The sequence below is a fragment of the Pristis pectinata genome, chromosome 10, assembly GCF_009764475.1.
Source record: "Pristis pectinata isolate sPriPec2 chromosome 10, sPriPec2.1.pri, whole genome shotgun sequence".
Classification (NCBI taxonomy): Eukaryota; Metazoa; Chordata; class Chondrichthyes; order Rhinopristiformes; family Pristidae; genus Pristis; species Pristis pectinata.
Genome location: NC_067414.1, coordinates 10407929 through 10432128, shown reverse-complemented (window position 1 = coordinate 10432128; position 24200 = coordinate 10407929). Strand labels below are relative to the sequence as shown.

General features: G+C 40.8%; 1 protein-coding gene across 1 annotated transcript in view; it reads left to right on the top strand.

Annotated features, from left to right (window-relative positions):
• Positions 1-24200, top strand: part of tsnax (translin-associated factor X) — a 53132-nt gene that overhangs the window by 13381 nt on the left and 15551 nt on the right. The window contains exon 4 of the mRNA XM_052024678.1: positions 598-728. Coding sequence (XP_051880638.1) covers positions 598-728 — 131 coding nt within the window. The remainder of the gene's footprint in view (positions 1-597; positions 729-24200) is intronic.

Below are 24200 nucleotides of genomic sequence, written 5' to 3'. Positions count from 1 at the left end.
TGGTTTTATCTTAACTTGCCACTCATCTCATTTACTTATTACGCATAAACTTTCTGATCTATGTGAACTCCTCCTTTCGATTTTAAGATCCTCATCTTAGCTTTCAAGTTTTCCGCTGCTATCATCATTATCACTACTACCACCAGCTTTGATCCTGACCTCTTGTGATTTCTTGATTTTAATCACTCTACCATTGATGGTCATTGTTTCAGCTGCTATGTCCCAAAGGGCTCGGATTCTCCTTAAAGTCTCCCCCCTCTGAAACATTTCTCCTTTTAAGATATTCTTTAACACCTAGCTTGGATCAATCTTTTGTTTATCTGTGCTGATGACTCTTTCTGTGGCTCAGAGTCATGTTTTAGTTTAATATTCCAGTGGGATGATTCATTATGTTAGGGGCACAAAGCAAATGAAGGTTTTTGTTGTCATATATTAAAAGCTCACGTTTTCTATCAGAATAACAAGGAAATTAATAAAACATAGAGAAATGAGGATGAAAGAGCATATTTGTTTTTGAAATTCAAGTAGATTTTTTTGAATTAAATATTTATTACTTGATGGTTAATTAGTACACTTAATAAAAGTTTCCCTTCACAGTGTCAGTGATGTTGGTGAATTACTTAGTGAATCTGAGACCAAGTTCGGTGATATTAGATCAAAGATTCAGCAAATAGCTCAAGAACTGATTGGTGAAGACACATGCCAATTTCATCGAGCATTTTCTCCAGGTAGGAAACCAATTTAAATGTATTTTAAACTTTTTAGAGCTTGAATTATCTGTGAACAGTACTTGGAACCTAAAGCCTAAGTTTCATTTATATGTTTCTAAGTAACTTGAATCTGTTCTGTGGTAGACTATACGCAGTTTATGAATTCCTTATTTAAATTATAGAACATGGAACAGTATAGCACAGGAACAGGCCCTTCAGTCCATGATACGGGTGCCAACCATGATGCCAATTTAAACTAATCCCACCTGCCTGCACATGGTCTATATCACTCCATTCCCTGCCTATTCATGAGCCTTTCTAAATGCCTCTTAAACATTGCTATCATATCTGCTTCCACCATTTCCTTTGGCTGTGCGTTCCAAGCACCTCTGGTAGTTGATATTTTCACCCTGGGGAAAAAGACTATCTATCTGTGCGTTCCAAGCACCTCTGGTAGTTGATATTTTCACCCTGGGGAAAAAGACTATCTATCTATGCCTCAGATAATTTTATATACTTCCATCAGGCCGCCTTCATCCTCACCAGAGCCTCCACATCTACATAATAGTCCAAATGTGGCCTAACCACAACGTGACTCCCCAACTTTTTTATTCAACACACTAACCAAGAACGCCATATGCCGCCTTCACCACTGTAACTACTTGTGTTGCCATTTCAGGGAGCTATGGACTTGCACTCCAAGATCCCTTGGTATATAAATTGCTCCAAAGGGCCCTGCCATTTACTGTATACTTTCCACTTACATTTGACCTCCCAAAGTGCAATACCTCGCATTTGTCTGGATTAAACTCCATCTGCTGTTTCTCTGCCCACATTTACAATTGGTCTGTATTCAGCTGAGTCCTTTGACAACCTTCCTTACTATGCACAACTCTGCCAATTTTTGTGCCTTCTACAAACTTAGTAATCAGCCCACCTACAATTTTGTCCAATATATTACCACAAACAACAGAGGTCCCTGCACTTATCCTTGTAGAACACCACTAGTCACACACCTCCAGTCAGCATAACATCTCTCCACCACTACCCTCTGTCTTCTATGACCAAGCTAATTTTGAATCCAATCTACCAAATCATCATGGATCCCATGTTCCTTAAGCTTCTGGATCGGCCTACCACGAGGGACCTTGTTGAAAGCTTTACTAAAGTCTATGTAGACAACATCCACTGCCTTACACTCATCAGGTGTCTTCGTTGCCTCAATCAGGTTTGTAAGAAATGACTTCCCCTGCACAAACCTATGCTAACTATCCCTAATAAGTCTATGCTTTTCCAGATGCGAGTAGATCCTATTCCTAAGAACCTTCTCCAATAATTTTCCTACCACTGATGTAAGGCTGATCTACCTGTAATTTCCTAGTTCGTTTCTATTGTCTTCTTAAACAGAGGGGTAACATTGACTATTCTCCAGTCCTGGGGGACCTTGCCTGTGGCCACAAAGGATACAAAGATCTCTGTCAAGGCTCCAGCAATCTCCTCTCTTGCCTCTCTTATGTATTGGAATAATTAAAGAAGATTAAAATTTGACAAACTCACAATGTTAATGTTTTTGTGTTTGATCAAGCCCAGACACACGTGTCTTTAAGCTGTAAACATACAGCAAATTAAACACAGACACTCCATTGGTCCCTGATTATAACTAATTTGCAATGATCTTTTCACTCTGAATTTCCTGTACATATTGTGGAAATCTCAAGACCTCAAAGGTTGCTCCTGCTGTACAATGTACTAAATGATTTATTACTGTGTAACATGTTACTTTAAACAAGACATTCAGAAATAAGATGGTTCCACATTACAACAGATGTAAACTTGTTTACCATCCTGGCCTATTGTTCTATTTCCTGTCTCAAGATGGTCACGGCTATTCCATTTCCAAATGTGACAGCAAAATACAGTCAACACACAAATGTTGTATTCTCAAATCTAAATATTGTAGCAGAAGCTAAGCATCAAACAGTTAAATTGTAACCTTGCATATTAAATCTCTGTGTTACTGAATTAGGAGAGCTGTGCCACAAATTAGTCTGTAGCTCCCATTGGTTGGGGGTAGTTGGGTTGTCTTGTGAGCCAGCCTTGGAGCTGAGCACCATGATCAACAGTCACGAGACAGCGCACCCTGGTACCTTCCCGATCATCACGGGGGACTTCGACTAGGCCAGGTTGAAGAAGTCTCTGACAAACTACCACCAACATGTCACCTGTGGAACCAGGGTTTGCATGCCATTACTTCCTATAAAGTGAAACCTAACGGCGTAAATGGCAGTGATGTTTCACTCCCCGATGAGCTCAACGCTTTTTATGCATGCTTTGAAAGGGAGAATAACACTATACCTGTGCAAATTCCCACAGCATCTGGCGACCCTATGATCTCTGTCTTGGAGGCTGACGTAAGGACATCCTTCAAGAGGGTGAACCCTTGCAAGGCATCAGACCCCAACGGTCTACCTGATGGGGTACTGAAAACCTGTGCCAACCAACTAGCTGGAGTATTCAATAACATCTTCAACCTCTCACTGCTGCAGTTGGAGGTTCCCACCTGCTTCAAAAAGGCATCAGTCATACCAGTGCCCAAGAAGAGCAGGGTGAGCTGCCTCAACGACTATTACCCGGTAGCACTCACATCTACTGTGATGAAGTGCTTTGAGAGGTTGGTCATGGCTAGAATTAACTCCTACCTGAGCAAGGACCTGGACCTGCTGCAATTTGCCTACTGCCACAACAGATCTACAGTGGATGCAATCTCACTGGCTCTCCACTCAGTTTTGGAGCACCTATACAACAGCAAAACATGAGTCAGGCTGCTGTTTACTGAGCACAGCTCGGTATTCAGCACCATCGTCCCCTCAGTACTAATCAACAAGCTTCAAAACCTGGGCCTCTGTACCTCCCTCTGCCACTGGATCCTTGACTTCCTTATCAGGAGACCACAGTCAGTTCAGATGAGTAGTAACGTCTCCTCCTCGCTGACAGTCAAAACAGGTGCACCTCAAGGATGCATGCTTAGCCCACTTCACTACTCTCTCTACACTCATGACTGTGTGGCTAGGCACAGCTCAAGCGCCATCTATAAATTTGTCAATGACACCACTGCTGTTGGCAGAATCTCAGATAGCGACAAGGAGATGTACAGGAATAAGATAGATTAGCTGGTTGAGTGGTGTCGCAACAACAACCTCGCACTCAATGTCAGCAAGACCAAGGAATTGATTGTGGACTTCAGGAAGGGGAAGTCGGGAGAACACACACCAGTCTTCGTTGAGGGGTCAACGGTGGAAAGGGTGAGCAGCTTCAAGTTCCTCGGCATCAACACCTCAGAGGATCTATCTTGGGCCCAACACATTGATGCAATCACAAAGAAGGCACGCCAGTGGCTCTACTTTATTAGGAGTTTGAGGAGATTTGGTATGTCACCAAAGACTTGCAAATTTCTACAGATGTACAATGGAGAGCATTCTGACTGGAGCCTCCATACCAGGCAGTGATGCAACCAATATGCAGGATCGCAAGAGGCTGCAGAGCCAGCTCCATCACAGGCACAACCCTTCCTGCTTTAGAGGACATCTTCAAGAGGCGGTGCCTCAAGAAGGCAGCATCCATCATTAAGGACCCTCACCACCTGGGACATGCCCTCTTCATGTTACTACCGTCGGGGAGGAGGTACAGGAGTCTGAAGACCCACACTCAATGTTTCAGGAACAGCTTCTTCCCCTCTGCCATCAGATTTCTGAACAGTCCATGAACAGTACCTCGTTATTCCTCTTTTGCACTATTTATTTATTTTTGTAACTTATAGTAATTTTTATGTTTTTGTCTTGCACTGTACTGCTGCCACAAAACAACAAGTACAATGACGTAGATCAGTGATTATAAACCTGATTCTGAGAAAATTCATCTTTAAAGTCAAAGCTGAATTTATTGTCATATGCACAAATACATTTTTGTACAGGTGCAGTGAAAAACTTACTTGGAGTAGCATCATAGGCACATAGAATTAGAGTAACAACACGCACAAAAAAGCCCCATAAATTATACAAGGTCCACGAGACTTTCACAATGATTTTCCTGCAGCAGCATTTCTTTTGCCACCGCTTTTTCGGCACCAGGCTGATGGCGATATGGAGCGAATTAGGCAATGGCCATTCCAACATTCATCATTATCTGTTACACCATAAATTATGTAAACATCTTTGCAGTGTCTCACTCAAAGATGATATGATCTAACAGGTTATCAGGGATGTTACTCTGTCCTTAATGTAAGCATAGTAGACTATCTAGTCCAGACTCTCCGACAATCCAGACCGACAAGGAGTCATAAAGAGCCAGCTGAAAATCAAAGTGTCTGGAGCAGACAATATCTTTGCTGATATTCCAAAACTTGGCAGAGAGGAATTTTAGTCTCAAATTTGCAACCTCAGGTCTTATGTCTAGGATGATGACATACCACAGAACCCCAGAAATGTCACAATCATGACCATACTCAAGAAAGGAGACAAACCTAACTGCAGCAAGTAAAGAAGGGGTATCCACAGGGAACGTCATTGCCAAAGTCTTCCTCAACCATCACCTCCTAGTGGCCATGCAGCTGCTCTGGAAAACTCAGAGTGAATTCTACTACCTAGTGGCACAATGGCAATAAGCTTCACTGCGCTTCAACTCTAAGGGAAATGTAGAGCACAGCATCAACCACTACACATGGTCTTTTTTGACCTTGCACAAGTCTGATTCCAACAATCAAGACAGATTGTTGAGGATTCTCAAATCTGGCTGCTGCAGTAATTCATTTGCTTGCTATATAATGACATGCACACTATGATCTTAACTAATGGGTCCACCACAAACTATTCAGATTGTCAGGAATGGGTCACTGGGCAAGCATTCCACTGTGGAACTAATCTACAGGATAAGTAGGAAACAGTTCAACTACATTGCCTCCATACCAGAACCAATATCACTATAATTTAGTCAATGAGCTGCAGAATGCAGAGGATGCCAGTCTCCTAGTGATGGTCATTCCATTTACTGAAGCACACAGGAGAATGGGCCTTGCATTCAACAATTGCAAAAACTCTACCTGTGGCAGCAGTACAGTGCAAGACAAAAACATAAAAATTACTATAAGTTACAAAAATAAATAAATAGTGCAAAAGAGGAATAACGAGGTACTGTTCATGGACTGTGACAAGTAGCTCAAATCCAAATTAGCTACTAAACCATTGGTTCACTCTCAATTGGTTCACTGCTCCAATTTTGTGTGTTCTGATGTGGCTGGTATGGGACACGTGCATTTGGCCACAAGTGGTTTGGGAGCTGGTGTACAAGGCTGTCTATTGCAGAATCCAGTCTTAAGTCTGTATCCTGGAAGTCCCAGCTAAATAGCATTATGGAAGTGCCTTCACCAGAGGGACTGCAGCAGATCCAGAAAGTAGCTCACCGCCACCTTTTCAAGGGCAGTTAGGGATGAGCAATAAATGCTGGCAGTGCTTGGATCTCGACAATGAATACATTTAAGAAAAAAATCACTTTAAGGGAAGACCCTGGTCCAGTCTTGTGAGATTTTTCCAATCCAATTGGGCCTTAATAAATAGAAACCTTTGATGTCATTACCCAACTACAGTATAGAATTGGCTATATCATGTGTTCTGTAGTATCTCAGTCACAAGGTGTTTGGTGCCATTTTGACTCCAATAACTAGAGATTAGCAGCGGTTCAGTTCCATGTTCAGTTTTGATTTCTTTTGTTGAAAAGAGACTCCTGTGCATATTTCCTAAATGCAGAATTTTATCTTTATAAATATTAAATCTTATCTGTAGGACTTGGTAATGATTAGAAAATGTCTCCCATTATTTAGATTGCATCTGCAATGGGTACCTGCATTGAACCTGCTTTACCATGATTATCATCGGCTGTTTTGCAGTTACTTTTGCTGGTAACAACATTGAGAAATGATTGGTGATAACTGATAGCTATCTTGAATAAAGAGGTCTAAGTATGTAAAATCTAATTTACTTTCCATCTTTCCATAATTTATGTCCATAGTGGTGTTTTGAGAGAAGTTAAAAACATAATGTTGTGGAAATTTATAAACTTTGCATTTTTAAGGAATCTACTTTGAAATTGCATTCTAGTGTTCTTTAAAGCAGGAATTCCATCAGAGTGCAACTTACCTTCTATCAAAGATTGGCATCAATACATGCACCTTATGCATGTATTGTGTTGATATTTGAGGGATGCAAAGGTATAATAAATGTTCCTCACATTTTTAATTTTTGTATGGGTCATCTCAGTTGTATATCTAATATGTTGCTGTGGTGGTTTCTTCCTTGACCTACTAACACTTGAGCAGTGTTGAGTAATTTGTTTTGTTTTTAAATTAATCATGAGTTAATAACAATTTTAAAAAGATGTGCATTAGTTCTGCTCAGTAAGTTGTAAAGTTTTAACTGACGTTAATTGACTTCATGTTGGTATTAGGCTTCCATTGATCCACCATGCTGGAGAAGTTGCCAAGAAGCTGCCAGATTACATAGAAAGATTGTTTAGTTAGAGCACAAAGCTTTTGTAGTGTTTCTGAGGAAGGAGGCTGTCAGAAAAAATAAATTGTCTCCCACTAAACTGCAGATGAAAATTGCATTCTTGAAAATGAGCTATTCAAGGTGTATTTTATATCTTTAAGGAAGTGTGTAAAAAAAAAACTACAATAATCTTCCTTGTTGCATGTGTATTTACGTGGTGTTACCTGTTGCATTCAAGAAGCTGCAGTTCAGAACAAATCGTATGGCTTTCACTTATTAAAAGTAACTGGTAAAGCAGCATGGTTTAACAATTTTCCTGTTGGTGCAGGAGGGAAACAATTTCAGATTGGCTGTAATCTGATTAATATATTCTTTGATGTTTGTTGCAGCATAAATGATTTTGCTTAGAACAAGAGCCATTACATCCCATTCTGAGCACCACACTTTCAGTTTCACGTGAGATTAGCTAGAATAATATGAAGGCTGAGTGCCTTTTAATTAGATGCAGAAGTTAGAGAGACTGGGAGTTTCCTCCTCTATATGGAAAAAAAGAAGATAAAGGAAAGATTTTACAGATATGTTCAAAAGCAGTGTAGATAGAGCAGAAGCTATTTATACCAGCAGGAAGGTTGGTGAACATGCGACATAAACTTAAGGTAACTGGCAAAAGAACTAAAAAGAAAATGATATTTTTTAATCAGTATTGTGATCTGGAATTCACTGCATGGAAGATGGTAGAAGCAGGTACTGCAGTAATTAATGAGCAAATCATGGCTATGGGGAATCGAGAGAATGGGCCTAATTGGATAGTTCTTTCGAAGACCAGACATGATGGGTAAAATGTCCTCCTTTTCCATTGTATGCTTCAATAAGAAAAAGGAAATAATATCTTTAGGCCCAGTAGTCTCATGGAATGCACATATTTGAATTTGAGAGTTCCAAGAGTGATCACTGAGATGGCGAAAGATGAGGATACTTTCCAAAAGCTTGATGATGATAAATTGCAAGCCAATAAGTCTAGACAGGAGAAATGCCTTTTGAAAGTTTCAAATCTCTTTATGGCTGATCTTTACGTCAATAAAACTGAGATTTTCTGCTCCATTCATAATTTAAATCAATTCAGACCATTGCATTCTTATAGTATTATCGGAGTCTACATTGCAGAAGCTGGTCATTTGGCCCATAATTTCCATGCTGATCAAAAATGGAGCTGTTTTAATTATTCCCACTTCCTAGCCCTTGGTCTATAGTCTTGTAGGTTACAGCTCTTTGTGTCCTCATCCTCTTTGATTTTCTTAGTGTGATTCTCCCTATAGATAATTTTCTCTTGGTGGATAATTGGGGGGTACGGGGAGCTCATTCATTATTCATGTGATAGTCTTCACAGCTAAATGCTCCAGCAGAAGGATTATTCTGGGTTCTGTTGAAGATAACTTTCCCTTCACAAGTATGTTTGCGAGAATGAATGTCTTTCTTAAATGGAGGAAAGAAACATTATTTTGAGATTTTTACTAAATTTGATTTTCTTTTGCAATCTTAGTATTTCTTTTTGGATGTGAGCCTAGCAAATAAATATATTCTTATTAACCTGCAGACACTGATAGCTGCTGCTGTGATTTAGAGCTCTTTGCTTTTAAGTATTGCTGAATACTTGATACTGTGTAACAGCTGGAAAATTGCAGTGCAGCTTGTAGGTATGAATCATCTTTAACTCTAAACCATCATGAGACTTGCAGCAAATAGAAATAAGAATGAAATGTAAGCAATTGGTTACTCGACGCTTCTTAAGTAATTAAAAATTGTACTAAATAGAATTATTTAATTTTGCTTTTATTCGTGGCGTACAGATTAAGAGAAATATTTCAACACTGATAAAATTTGCTGCCAAGGATGCTGCCTGGAATGTGGAGCATGCCTTATGAAAGCAGGCTGAGGGAACTCGGCCTTTTCTCCTTGGAGAGACGGAGGATGAGGGGGGACCTGACAGAGGTGTATAAGATGATGAGAGGTATTGATTGGGTAGATAGTCAGAGGCTTTTCCCCAGGGCTGAAATGGTGGCCACAAGAGATGTCAGGGGTAAGTTTTTTACTCAGAGAGTGGTGAGTGCGTGGAATGGGCTGCCGGAAACGGTGGTGGAGGCTGATATGATAAGGTCTTTCAAGAGACTGTTGGATCGGTACATGGAGCTGAGTAAAATAGAAGGCTATGGATAAGCCTAGTAATTTCTAGGGTAGGGACATGTTCAGCACAGCTTTCTGGGCCAAAGGGCCTGAATTGTGCTGTAGTTTTTCTATGTTCTATGTTCTGAGTTGTCCCTAGTGCTGTAGGCTGGTGGGAATGGTGAGATGGAAGCTTCTAGAAAACTAACGAAGGATCAGTTTTAGAAGGATGAGATATAAACAGCGTTATAAATGTTAAGTTTAATTTTGAAGGAATTGTACAGAATCTGGTTGCAAAAAAGGAGGGCATTTGATTCAGCGTGTTCATACTTTTGAAGGATAAGATGCATGTACGATGATTCAGATTTTCAATAATAGGTCACGGTTGCATACTTCAAATTTTTTTCAGATTTAATTGTGACAGGAGGAACAAAGAGTGTATTGTCATTTTCTGTGTTGCTTCCTCTTGGATCTGGTTCAAATAGTTATCCTGTCTGATAGCTAGTTTAAGCTGGCTGCCACAAAGCTTTTCTGGAAATAACCACGTCCAGGTGATCATTGTAATTTGTTTTCACAAACCTACAAAGTAAACACTCAAATATTGCTAATGGGAGTTAGCGGCTGCTCTTCGTCCTAAGTGTAAACCACAGGAAAACACTTGTGAGCTGCCAGAAACCAGCAGAATGTAAACTTCAATCTAGAGTGCAGTTGTTGATGTATGATTAACATATTTTTGAAGTGAATACCAAGAGCTTTGATGTCTGAGAATATGGGCGAGTGCGGAAGAGGTGATGGGGATTGCATGAGCAATCAATCTCTCATGGTATATGGAGTGTGCTAATTGGCCCATCATAGCTCTTGCCTGTTGTCAACTGTTCAACGTGTAAGCTCATTTGAACTAGAAGCTTTTTCGTTTAAAAGCTGGGAAGTTGGAAGCCATTGCCTTCTGTCTCCACTACAGACTCTGTGCCTTAGCCACCAACTCCCTCTTTGTGGCAGCTGTTTGAGAATGAACAGACATTCACAACCTCCATGTCATGTTTGACCCTGAAGCAAAATCTGCTGTCCCACAATTCTGGCCTTTGTGCATCCCTGATTTTTTTTCTGCCACCATGCCTTCATGGTCATGCCTTCAATGGGCTAGGACCTGCAGAAGTCCCTTCCCTATATTTCCTCTTTTAAGATGCTCCTTAAAACATACCTCATTATCCAAGCTTTTGGCATCTGCTCTTGTTCGTGTTTCAGTGAAGTGTGTTGGGAAATTTTATGTTGCATATGTTATGTAAACATTAGTTGTTTGGGTCTAGCCACAGTTGCATAAAGACTTTTTAAGAACATAGTCTGCGCTTACAATCTCTTTCCCAAGTTCATGGATTTTGAAGCACAAGTAATTTAGAACGAAAAGAAATCTAAAATGTAAATGAATATATTCTAAAGCCATAGAGTTGTACAGAATAGAAACAGGCCCTTCGGCACACTGCATTTATGCAGACAATTGTGCCTATCTACACTAATCCCACTCGCTTGCATTAATTTCATATCCCTCTACGCCTTGCTTATTCAGATGCCACTTGAACGTTGTTGCTGTTCTTGTCTCCATCACCTGCTCTGGCAGCTCAAACTACTATTTGTGTGAAAAATTTACCCCTCAGATTCCCCTTAAACCTCCTCCCTCTTACTTTAAACCTATGCCCTCTAATTTTAAACACCTCTGCCATGTGAAACAAATTCTGGCTATTTGCTCTTATATACCGCTATCATATCACCTCTTAGCTTCCTTTGTTCCAGGGAAAACAGACCTGGTCTGTCCAATCTCCCCTGATAAATTAAGCGCTCTAATCTAGGAACATCCTTGTAGACCTTTTCTGCATCCTTTCTAACTTAATCACATCCTTCCTGTAATGTGGCAACCAGAACTGCACATGATACTCCAAGTGCAGCCTAACTAATGTTTTGTACAACTGTAACATGATGTCCCAACTCTTCTACTCAGTTGATGCCATCGCCCTGTCTATCTGTGTTGCCACTTTCAGGGAACTATGTACTTGTACACCTAGGTCTGTCCATCTTACAACACACCCAGGCACCTTTCATTCATTTTGTAATTAACAGTTCCCTCTTCTTAAACACTACCCTCTTCCATTTAAATCTGCTTTCATGATCACCCTCCTCAAAAAAGTTATCGGAAGGGATTCTGAGAGACAGGATTTATTTGCATTTGGAAAGGTAAATTGGTTAGGCATGGCGTTGTGTGGGAACTCGCATCTCTCAAATTTGACTGAGTTTTTTGAAGAGGTGACCAAGAAGGAAGAAGGGCAGGGCAATAGACATGATCTATGTGGACCTTAGCAAGGCTTTGACAAGGTTCCACAGAGTAGGCTGGTCCTAAAGGTTAGATCCAGGGTAAACCATCTAATTGGAGACAACATTGGCTGGGTGGAAGAAGGCAGAAAGTGGTAGTGGAGGGTTGTTTTCCAGACTGGAGGCCTGAGACCAGTGGTGTGCCACAGGAATTGGTGCTGGGTCCTCTTTTGTTCATCATATGTACTAATGATTTGGATGACACCAAAACTAGTGGTATAGTAGCCAGTGAAGAAGGTTGTCTAAGGTTACAACAGGGAAAGTGGGCAAAGCAATGACAGATGGATTAAACTCAGACAAGTGCAAAGTGATGCATTTTTGGATGTTAGGTTAGGCCAGGACAGACGGGAAAGATTTAAAGGGGACCTGAGGGATAAATTTTTTCACACATGGTGGTGGGTATATGGAATGAGCTGCCAGAGGAAGTGGTAGAGGTAGGTACAATTACAATGTTTAAAAGACATTTAGACAGGCACATGGATAGGAAAGGTTTAGAGGGATATGTGCCAAAGGCAGGCAAGTTGGACTAGCTCAGGAAGGTGTCTTGGTCAGCCTGGACAAGTTGGGCCAAAGGGCCTGTTTCCGTGCTGTATGACTTTCCTACCACTGATGTAAAGCACATTAACTTGTAGTTCCTTCATTTATCCCTGCTGCCCTTCTTAAATAAAGGCACATTAGCTATCCTTCAGTCTACCAGTACCTCGCCTATGGCTAAAATCCGTAAAATCCTAAGGATTTTTCCACCTTTGTGTTTCAGGACCTCCGACACCTCCTCCTTCGTATTGTTGATGTGCTCCAGAATATCACTGTTTTCACTTCCTTGAACTCCTTCGTTTCCATGTTCTTCTCTGCAGTAGATACAGACAAGAAGTAATCATTGAAGACTGTACCCATTTCCCATGGCTTCACAAATAGATTACCACATTGATCCTGAAGGGAATCTCACTCTAGCTACCTCTCACTCAATATAATTATAAAATCATTTAGGATTCTCTTTATCTTATCAGCCAGAATGCTCCTTTTTTCCCTTCTAATTTCCATTTTAAGTGTACTCCTATGTCCCTTATACTCTTCTAGGGACTCACTTGATCACAGCTGCCAATACCCAACATATGCCTCATTTTTCCTGACCGGACCCTCAATATCCATCGTCAACTAAGGTTCTCTAATCTTGCCAGCTTTGCCATTCACTCTAATAGGTACATGCTGGCCTTGAACTCTTCTTATCTCACCTTTTGAAAGCCTCCCACTTGCCAGACATTCCTTTACCTGCGAAAAAAAAAGCCTCTGCCAATCAACATTTGAGAGTTCCTGTCTGATGCCATTGAAATTTGCCTTGCCCCAATTTAGAGCTTTAACTTGAAGACTAATTTTTCCATGACTGTTTTGAAACTAATAGAATTAGGGTGACTGGTCCCAAAATGCTCCTCCACCAACATGTCAACCACTTGCCCAGCCTCATTTCCTAAGAGAAGGTTGAGTTTAGCCTCTTCTCTACTTTCAAAGATCTTTTCTAAAACTTTAATTTGTTCCATCTCTGCTTTTTATTGATAGTATTTGCATAATTCCAGTAGCTAAAGCTATGATTTTTAATGAATTTAAAAGCCAGTTGAGTGAAAAGATGAAAGGAAATTGGCATGTCATACAGGAAGGGTGAGAGACAGGAAATTCACACTGAATATAATTTTTATATTTCTGGGAGATGTTTTGTTCTTTTTCCTGACAAATCCATTTTATATAGATGGTGTTTTACCCAATATAATGCACTATTGACATTTCCGATATGGTATAACAGTGTTCACTTTATGGCAACTCAATCTCCTGTTCAAATTGTTATTAAGTATAGAGATGCTTGAGTCAATCATTGTTATTTGGTTTGAGGACATAACGTCTTAAAAGTGTACATACTAATACCTCAATACAAAGAGGACGTGGTCCTGGAAACCACTTTGACGTAAGAAGTTTCACTCAGAAGGCAATTATATGATAGGATAAGGGGCAAACATTTTGCAAAAAGGAGGTAAATTTGCTAAATTTTACTAGATTTTACTAGGTTAACAACATTGAGGGTTGTATATTGCAAAAAAGGTGATTATTATAAAATAGGTAGAAAAACACTAAATAAAAAAAGGTAATAAAAGACATTAAATAGAACCTACTAGTGACCCTTGTAGCATCTTGTGTCATGTTGACCTATGCTGCCTTTACTCCTCCTGCATTCCTCCTCCAGCTTGTATCAGGATCATTGCTTATATGCTGATCTGAAATATAAACATAGTATTCACTGCATTTAAGTATCTTGCCCTACATTCATAATGTAAGCTTTTAAACTGATGTGTGGTTCCAATCTATGCACACAGATCAGTTTAAAAATTGAAACAGTTTCTGCTCAGATATTAGCTCTGTATCTGTTCCAGACTGAAAAAGCATAATTGATTCCATTATTAAAAATGGGTGGTATTTCTGATACCATTAAGTTTCCACAATAAAAGGTTATGGAAAGGTTAGTAAGCATCTTTCAGCAGAAGGATTTCTTATGGGAGCAACTAATCATTCTTACTGTGGTTTTAAAAAATTAACTTCATGATTTTGTTTACCAGTAATTTCAAGGCTCCTAGATAACTGCATAAAATAGTTTGAACATTAGCATTTCCTTTAAAAGTTGGCAGACATAGAATCTGATGGAAAATATTTGTAAGGGAGATAAATGTTCAAGGGTCACAGAAACAAATTTGAACTTTAGTTGTTGATCTTTGCGCTATTTATTAAACAATGCAAAATAGATACAAGGTTTATAGGTATTCAGTGGCTCATTCTTGTGGACCTCTTATAGTATGGTAAGACTGCAGAATTACTGAACAACTATAACTTTCCAGTGTCTGGAGGAAATTTCTGCTCTGGGTGTTAGATGAGTGACTAATCAGAGAAAGTGTTAAGGAGTTTTGTGCTGAGACAGAAAATAGATGGTATCAATGTACATCAGGTTTTCAGTTAATGTGTAAATGAGAAATAGGGAGAAACAGAAATCATTACAGATGATTCTCTGGCTGTGTTTGGATAGATAAAAATGGAACAAGACAAGCTGAGGGATAGAATGATCAACTAAGTCATAAGCTGCAGACAGCTGAGAAAGCTGAACAGGAGTATTTATCACAATTGCAATTACACATTTCAGTACACAGGTCAGGGAGAAATCTGACTGGAGTGATCAGACAAGGAGCTGTGAAAAAAATAGCCAAGGGCTTGGGAAATAGCCACATGTTAAACAATCATGGATAGGAAAATAATGTTGGAGGTGGGGCAGTTGTTTGCAAACAGAAATGGGATTAAACAATTTTTTTCTTGAGGAAGGTGGTCATGAAAGCAGATTTAAATGAAAGGGGACAGTATCTAAGAAGAGGGAATTGTTTAAACCCTCCCCAACAGCTCTAGCAAACCTGCCCGCAAGAATATTGGTCCCCCTCCAGTTCAGGTGTAACCCGTCCCTTTTGTACAGGTCGTACCTTCCCAGAAGAGATCCCAATGACCAACAAATCTGAAACCCTGCTCCCTGCACCAACTCCTCTGCCATGCATTCATCTGCCAAATCAACCTATTCTTACCCTCACTGGCATGTGGCACAGGCAGCAATCCAGAAATTACTACCCTTGAGGTCCTGCTTTTCAACTTCCTACCTAGCTCCCTATATTCCCTTTTCAGGACCTCATCTCTTTTCCTACCTATGTCATTGGTACCAATATGTACCACGACCTCTGGTTGTTTGCCCTCCCCTTTCAGAATGCTGTGGACCCGATCTGAGACATCCCGGACCCTGGCATCTGGGAGGCAACATACCATCCGGGAGTCTCCTTCACATCCAGAGAATCTCCTGTCTGCCCTCCTAAATATTAAATCCCCTATCACTACCGCTCTCCTCTTCTCCCCTGTTCCCTTCTGCACCACACAACCAGGCTCAGTGCCAGAGACCTGGTCACTGTGGCTTTCCCCTGGTAGGTCGCTCCCCCCCAGCAGTATCCTGTTATTGAGGGGAACGGCAACAGGGGTACTCTGCACTACCTGCCTATTCTCCTTCCTTCTCCTGAGTCACCCAGCTATCTGCCTCCTGCAGCTTAGGAGTGACTGCCTCCCTGGCAGTCACTGAATTTTATGTTCAATTATTGAAAGAAATTCTGAGGGCCAGGATCAAACAACACTTAGAAAGTCAGGGATTCATCAAGGATAGTCATCATGGCTTTCTTCACAGGAGATCCTGTCTGAGTAATTTCAAAGACATAACTATAAGGGCAGTGTGGTTGATGTGGTCTACATGGACTTGCATTTGAGAAGGTCCCACATGGAGGGCTGATCCAAAAGGTAGAGCCTTTGGGATCCAAAACAAATTGGATCCAGAGTTGGCTTGGTAACAGAAAATGGAGGCTGGTAGTGAAGGGTTGCTTTTCGAATCTGGAGGTTTATGACCAGTGCTGTGCTTCAGGGACTAGTACTGGGACTAACTAACTGCGACTTACGTAGGAGGTATGATAAGTAAGTTTGCACAAAAGTTGGTAGTGTTGTAGATGATGAGGGGGATGATCCCAAGCTACAGAAAGATATTTATCAACTGGTAAATTAGGCAGAGCAATGGCAGAGGGAATTTAATTCAGATTTTGCAATGTGATGCAATTTGGAAAACTAATAAGGTTAGGATAAACACAATGAATGGTAGTACCCTTGGTAGTATCAAGGAACAGAGGAACCTTGATGAGTCCAAAGATCCTTGACGGTGGCAACACAGGTAGATAGGTGGTTAAGTAGATAAAGTAGCTTTTGTTAACTGGGGCATAGAAGTTATGGTACAACTTTATAAAACATTGGTGAGGCCACATACGGAATATTATGTGCAGTTTTAGTCACCACAGTGTAAAAAGAAAGTGATTACTTTGGAGAGGGTGCAGAGGAGATTCACGGTTTGTTGCTTAGGATGGAGTATCTCAGTTATGAGGAGAGACAGGATAAACTGATTTTGATTTTTTTGGATGAGAGAAGGCCGAGGGGGAACGTGAGAGAGATGCACAAAAATATGTGGGTCATAGATAAAATAAACATGAGTAAACTTTTCCCATGGCAGAGGTACCTATAACCAGAGGGCATAGATTTAAGGTAAGGACTAAGATGTTTAGGGGGGATAAGGAAGATTTTTTTTTGTTTGGAGTTTGGAATGTACTGCCTGTGGGAGTGGTGGAGGCAGGTACTCTCACAACATTTAAGAAACATCTTGAATCGCCAAGGCCTGGAGGCTATGGACCGAGTGCTGGTAAATAGGATTAGTAAATGTGGGTAGTCGATGGGCTGAAGAGCCTGTATGACTCTGAAAGATGCAAATTCAGGGTTAGGAGTAGCTGCGGCTCTGCTGGGCTGAGGGAGGCCACGGAGGCATTTGAATAAATTATTGCAAACGACAAAGAAGGAAGGCAAATGTTTAAAAAGATGCCAGAGGATATATTTGGAAATTAGAGGCCCAAACAAGGACAGAAAATTCTGAAAATACTTGCAGGTCTGACAGCAGAGGAACAGATTCAACATTTCAGGTTGAAGACTTTCCATCAGAACTTGGAAAAGTTAGATTTTAAGATGCAGAGCAAGTGGAAAAGGGGAGAAGCGAACTAAAACGAAGATAGGGTTGAAGACTGGAGTAATGAAGTAATAGGAGGAGTGCATAGGGCAACGAGAAAGAAATTGCAATGAGACAAGTGAAACAAAAGGTTGGTTTGGAGTAGATGTAAATAGGAGAAGCGGGTTCTGAAAATACTGGATATTGGAAAGCTGAAATAAAAACAGAAAATATTTGAAATGCTCTTTATCTAAAATCATTGAACTCTGTGTGAAGTCTGGAAGACTATAATGTCAGAAGATGAGGTACAGTTCCCTGAACCTTTGTCAGAACAGTGCAGGAAGCAAAGAACAGACTGTGTGTGCAGTTAAGTTCGAATTAAACCTTCCCACCCGTAATGAAGTTGCAATGGGGAAAGGATGTGTAATAGCGTTATGTAGAAGATTTTCATTATACATATAGAATAAGCAATTTATCTAATGGAAATTGCCTGGTTTTTAATATACAATACATAAATAGAAAATATTTATTATGGGCATTGTGACAGGAGAGCAGGGCATGCATATGAACATTGATTAAATGAGTGAACAGTAAAAGGCAGTTATGATTTAATGCAATAAAGAGAGTACAGTGTAAATGAAGAAAGCAGTGCAAGGGTAGATGAAGAGGTCTGAGGTCCATTAGATCATTGCAAACTTGTTGACAGCTGCAAAAAGCAATCAAATAGACTTTCAAAAGATTCAGAAGAGAAAAGCAAGGAAATGATAGTGCAATTATGCAGGGCGCTGGTTAGAGATCATTTAAGATATTGTATTTAATTTAGGCACCCTGTTGTAGGAAGGATATACTGGCCCTGGAGACATTCTATAATGAATCATCAGAATAATACCTGAAATTAAGGCACTGAATAATGATGTGAGATTTGGTTGTATTTCCTGGAGTTAAATCATTTTAATGAAATTTTGAAACAACAAAGGGAAATGGTAGTGTAGTGGTTAGTGTAGCGCTATTACGGCGCCAGCAACCCGGGTTCAATTCCCGCCGCTGTCTGTAAGGAGTTTGTACTTTCTCCCCGTGACTACGTGGGTTTCCTCCGGGCGCTCCGGTTTCCTCCCACATTCCAAAGACATATGGGTTAGGAAGTTGTGGGCATGCCATGTTGGCGCCGGAAGAGTGGCGACACTTGCGGGCTGCCCCCAGAACACTCTACGCAAAAGATGCATTTCACTGTGTGTTTCAATGTTCATGTGACTACTAAAGAAATCTTATCTTTCTGGCGGGGTAATCCTTACGTGAGAATGTTGTAGAAGAATATATGCAACATGGATGATAAGTGAATTCAGGAAAATTTTTATCATGCAAGAAAACATTAATAATGCACTGCTTCCAAAGGTATTAAAAGAAAAGGTAAAGAATCGCGGGAAAAAGCCAAGGAATCACTGTTTGAAACAGTAAGTGTCCCTCAAATGATTTCATTACTGTAAAATGTTTTTGGACAATTTGAGTTCATGGAAGGTTTTTGTAGATATGTCAGTTACAAGTTGTATTTATATAGGCCCTTTAATGTGGTAAAATGCCACAGGGGATTTCATAGGAGAATGACACATAGCTACATAATTACATTTAGAGTGATCAAATTCAGGGACAGAGGTATGTTGGTTAGTACAGTTGGGGATCTTTGAAAACATGGATGAGAATTTTTAATCTGAGTTCCTTAACTGCGAGTCTGTGTACTAATGAACTAGGAGCCTCTAAATTAATTCATACTATGGATTTAAAATGACTCAGCACCACACCTGCAGCAATATAATTTATTCTGCATTGTATGGTACATGTCTGTCTTCATAAAAATGGTCTTTAGCCAATGGTAGTAACTGTTGACATAGTCAACTGATCCAGTTAGGTTCCCTCCGCAGAGGATCTGTGATGTGTCTGAGTGGGTCAAGCAACAATGTGGTTCTTTAACCAACAGTTTGAATAATGCTCAGTGATCCCTCAAGATGAAATTTCAATATATCAGTACCAGCACAAGATTCACCTTTGTGCACTTCTGCAGTGTTGCCCAACTCTGCATCTTATAAAATCACACAAAACTTGGCTGCTTGCATTATAAATTGCACCAATCCTATTTCATCAATAACCCCTGCACTTGATTATAAATTTCATTATAAGCTCTGTTTGCAACTCTCTCCATGCCGTTGCCTCTCCATATCTCTATAATTTCCTCCAGTTGTATGGCTCTCCAAAATGTAATTCTTCAAATTAATCTAGTTTGTTGTGTACATCCTTCATTTTAATGAATTCAACATTTGTTGCTGTAGTTTCAGAATACTGGTACAGGGTAACTTGGGCTGGTAATTCCTGTGTTCCAACTAACTGTGCCTATCATATTTTAAATTTTCTGACCTATTTAATAGTGATGGGAATGGTAAGTGCTGATGTCTTTAATTCTTAATACAATAATGATGCAAAGTTTTTTGATTAAATGACATCTAAATTTTAAAATATCTTTATTAGTCACATATACATCAAAACACACAGTGAAATGCATACTTTGTGTAGAGTGTTCTGGGGTAGCCTGCAAATGTTGCTACGCTTCTGGCGCCAACATAGCATGCCCACAACTTGCTAACCCATATGTCTTTGGAATGTGGGAGGAAACTGGAGTGCCCGGTGAAAACCCTTGCAGACACAGGGAGAACGTACAAACTCCTTACAGACAGTGGCCGGAATTGAACCGAGGTCGCTGGCGCTGTAATAGCATTACGCTAACCGCTACACTACTGTGCCTGCCCAGTCTTGAGGGGAGAAAAGTTTCATCTGACCAGAAGAATAACATTTAAAAGTCACTTGGGTAGGTACAATAACAACATTTAAATAACAACATTTAAAAGACAATTGGACAGGTACATGGAGAGGAAAAGTTTAGAGGGATATGGGCCAAACTAGACAAATGGGACTATCTTGGTCAGCATGGATGAGTTGGGCCGAAGGACCCTTGCTGTATTATTCTATGACTCTAAGAATGATATAATCTGCATTACATGGTGTTAGACATTTTACTCACAATGCAAGCAATACTGTTATTTAAATCTAAAAGGACAGATAGCACATTTTATTACAGATACAAAACAATTTAAAGTTAATCAGTGCATTTCACCTGTAGGTTGAAACTCTCAACATATTCCATTCTGCAGTTTTCCTCTTACCACATCTCTCGTGTGATGTTTGATTTTTCTTCGACTTAAGGATAATTTTAAAAAGAGCAACTGAAAGTTCAAATTGTCTGAATTATATAAAAATTAGGTGTCAATTAATCACCAATTATGCATATGTTGAAAATTGCATGTTAATTTTTTTTAACACAATAATTGCTCCAGAGTTTTCAAACAACTGCCTCATACAGTACTTTCCACTGGTACCTTGCTTCCGACTCCTCCAATTATGATGCCTCCTGCCTGTTTACCTTTTCTGCTTTTTAACTCTCTTAATTTTGCGGGCCATGCATTTTGTATGTATGTGAACTGTTACATTAACTAATTAATCTTTACATAGTGTCCAAGGAGAAGCAGATGTGGCTCTGTTATTATCTAGCCAGACAAACAAAAGGAATGCAGACAACGAGGATGGTATGATGGAAAATCGCAGGGTCAAATAGTCAATTGAAAATAATTGAGCCAAGATAAAAAGTCAAGTTTGCTTTCTTCTGCCTTGCATTTGGAGTAAAGTTCCAGTATGCCAAGACATTTTCTCAACTGTCTAGTCAATGAGTAAATAACAACGAGGAAGAAAATGTCCTGATTCCCATTCCTTTGTAAGATTTTGTAGTATTTTTGTCCTGCATTCGAGTCTCTAACTTACTCCTATTTTGTACCATTTTGTTTTAAAGCATAGGTGCTTATATTATTTTTAATAGTAACTTATGAACATCATTAACATTAGTTCTGTAATAGATGAAGGGGCCTTAGAATTGCTACTGGTGGAAAGAATGCCCAGAGCATCTGTTTAGTTTAACAGCTTTATCTAAAAGTAGCTGATTTTTTAAAATTATCCTAGTGTGTATGGAGTACTTTAATTTTTTCACAGATTACAATTTTAAAAGTTTTGTAATGAAAAACATGTTCTTTGCTAAGGGGAACAAAACAAATTGTACACTTGCATGATTAGGAGGTTAGTGTGCATTGAAATGAATTAGCTGATGTACTCTAGTACATTACAGTTCCTATCAGATTTAGATTTACAGATTTTTAAGATAAACAAGGGTTTTTTTTTACTCTAGCTAAAATTTAGCTACTGAAGATTTAGAGGGAGTTAAATACTCGCAGATCTTGATATTAAAACATAACATGAATATCCGATGCTTTGATTTTCCCATGGATAGTAATTTAACTTGAACAGTGCAATTTTCTAATTTGTTTATCTAGTTTTAAACTGCAGCATTTACCTGATTGCACTTCGCCCACATCACTCTGAACTTTTGCAGCAGCTAAAGATGAATAAAACAGCCAAGCTGCCTCTAGTCATGAACCAGCTATATAATTAAAAAACAGAAACTGCTGGAAACACTCAGTAGGTCAGGCAGCATCTGTAGAAAGAGAAACATTTACAAGAGTTAACGTTTCAGGTCTGACGCCTTATCGGAATGGCTGGAGGCATTAGCTAAGGAAAGAGATGTAGTTGTGAAAGGAAGTGATGGTCAAACATTATTGAAGAATAGAAGAAAAAGAGAAACCACTAAGGGTGAACAAAAGAGATCCAGGCAGAAGTACTGCCAGAAATCAGAGGTGAACTTCTTCAAGGTTGGCATTCGTGGAAGAAAAGTGGCAGTAAAGGAAAATCAAAAGATCGTAGATGCATGAATTGTGAAATAAATAAACAGAAGATGCTGTAAACACTCCACAGGTCAGGCAGCATCTGTGGAAAGGGAGGTAGTATTAACATTTCACATCCAAGAGTCTTTGTCAGTAGGGTCTGACAAAGAACCTTGAAGCTGAGACATCAATGTGAACTTGGAACTGTTTCTCTTTCCAAGCTACTCCCTGACGTGCTGAGTGTTTCGAGCAGAATGTATACACTGCTCATCAGTTCCTTAGTTTGGATTATGAATGAAGCTTAATTGGAATTATTTGTCAGGCAGCTTGTAAAATATAAACAGTACTGTGAGAGAAACAACTGCATCATTCTTTGTGGGTTTTGGTTACTTTTTGCCTGTGTAGACATTCTGTAACTGCTTGGAAAGGCATAGCAACTAAGGAAAGCACTGAATAAGCAGAACTTCGTGAGGAAGAAAATCAAGATACATTTTAGAATTCTGGAGTACTAACCAGAGAAGTCAAAATTTAAAATTTTATTAAGGTCATGCTATTAGACTATCTACTTAAAATAAATTTCATATTATGGTAATTCACTTGGATGTTCAAATGTTTATATTGTTGCAGTTGCTACCGCGGAATAAAACAAGACTCTACTCGGAGGATTGCCAAACAGAACTGGTTTATTTTCCCGCCTTGTGCGGGCTCTTTAAGGGAGAATGTTCCCGCCCAAAACAACCGGCAATGACGTAAGTCCTACGTCATCAGGACTTTCCCGCGTGCGGGTTCTCCCTGTCGCTCGGAAAGACGAGGCCCGCCGCCATCTTGGGCCTCATCGCTCCAACGCCGCGCGACCCGACTGCCGAGCCGGTTCGCCCGACTAGACGGTGAGTCGCCACACAACCCCCCCCAGAACCGGCGAGACAGTCCCCAAGGTCCGTGGGCTGTGCCAGCTGCCGCTTAGGGGGGCAGCCTCTGCGTCGCGGTGTGGCAACCTCGACAGGCTGTTGCAGATCCAAATGGGCCGGTTTGAGGCGGTCCGCCGTGAAAACCTGATCCCTGCCTCCAATGTCCAAAATAAAAGTGGATCCGTTATTCCGTATGACTCGGAACGGTCCCTCATATGGTCATTGCAATGGCGCCCGAGGTGTGCCCCTGCGAACGAAAACAAACTTACAGTCCCGTAGTTCCTTGAGCTGGCAGGATGGGGCTTGACCGTGCTGTGAGGTGGGAATCGGGGCTAAGGCGCCAAGCTTCTCGCGCAGTCTTTGTAGGACTGCTGGGGGTTGTTCCCCTTGGTCCCGAAGGGCAGGTATGAAATCCCCGGGGACAACTAGTGGCGCCCCGTATACAAGCTCAGCTGACGAAGTGCGGAGGTCTTCTTTGGGGGCAGTGCGTATGCCGAGCAGGACCCAAGGCAGCTCATCAACCCAGTTAGGACCCTTCAGGCGGGCCATCAAGGCCGATTTCAGATGGCGGTGAAAACGTTCCACCAACCCGTTTGATTGAGGATGGTAGGCTGTGGTGGTGTGCAGCTGCGTCCCTAGCAGGTTCGCTAATGCAGCCCAGAGACTGGAAGTGAATTGGGTGCCTCTGTCTGAAGTGATGTGGGCCGGAACGCCAAAACGTGAGACCCAAGTTGTGAGCAGCGCCCGGGCGCAGGAATCAGTTGTGATGTCAGTCAGGGGGGTTGCCTCAGGCCACCTCGTGAACCGGTCCACGATGGTAAGGAGGTACCGGGCTCCTCTTGAAACCGGCAGAGGGCCCACGAGGTCGACGTGTATGTGGTCGAACCTCCTACGGGTAGGCTCGAACTGCTGTGGTGGGACCTTGGTGTGTCGCTGGATTTTTGACATCTGGCAGTGCGGACAAGTCCTGGCCCACTCACTGACCTGTTTGCGCAGGCCATGCCAGACAAACTTGCTGGCGACCAGTCGGACAGTAGATCTGATGGACGGGTGCGCCAACCCATGTACCGAGTCAAAAACGCATCTCCACCAGGCTGCAGGGACTATAGGGCGGGGCTGACCAG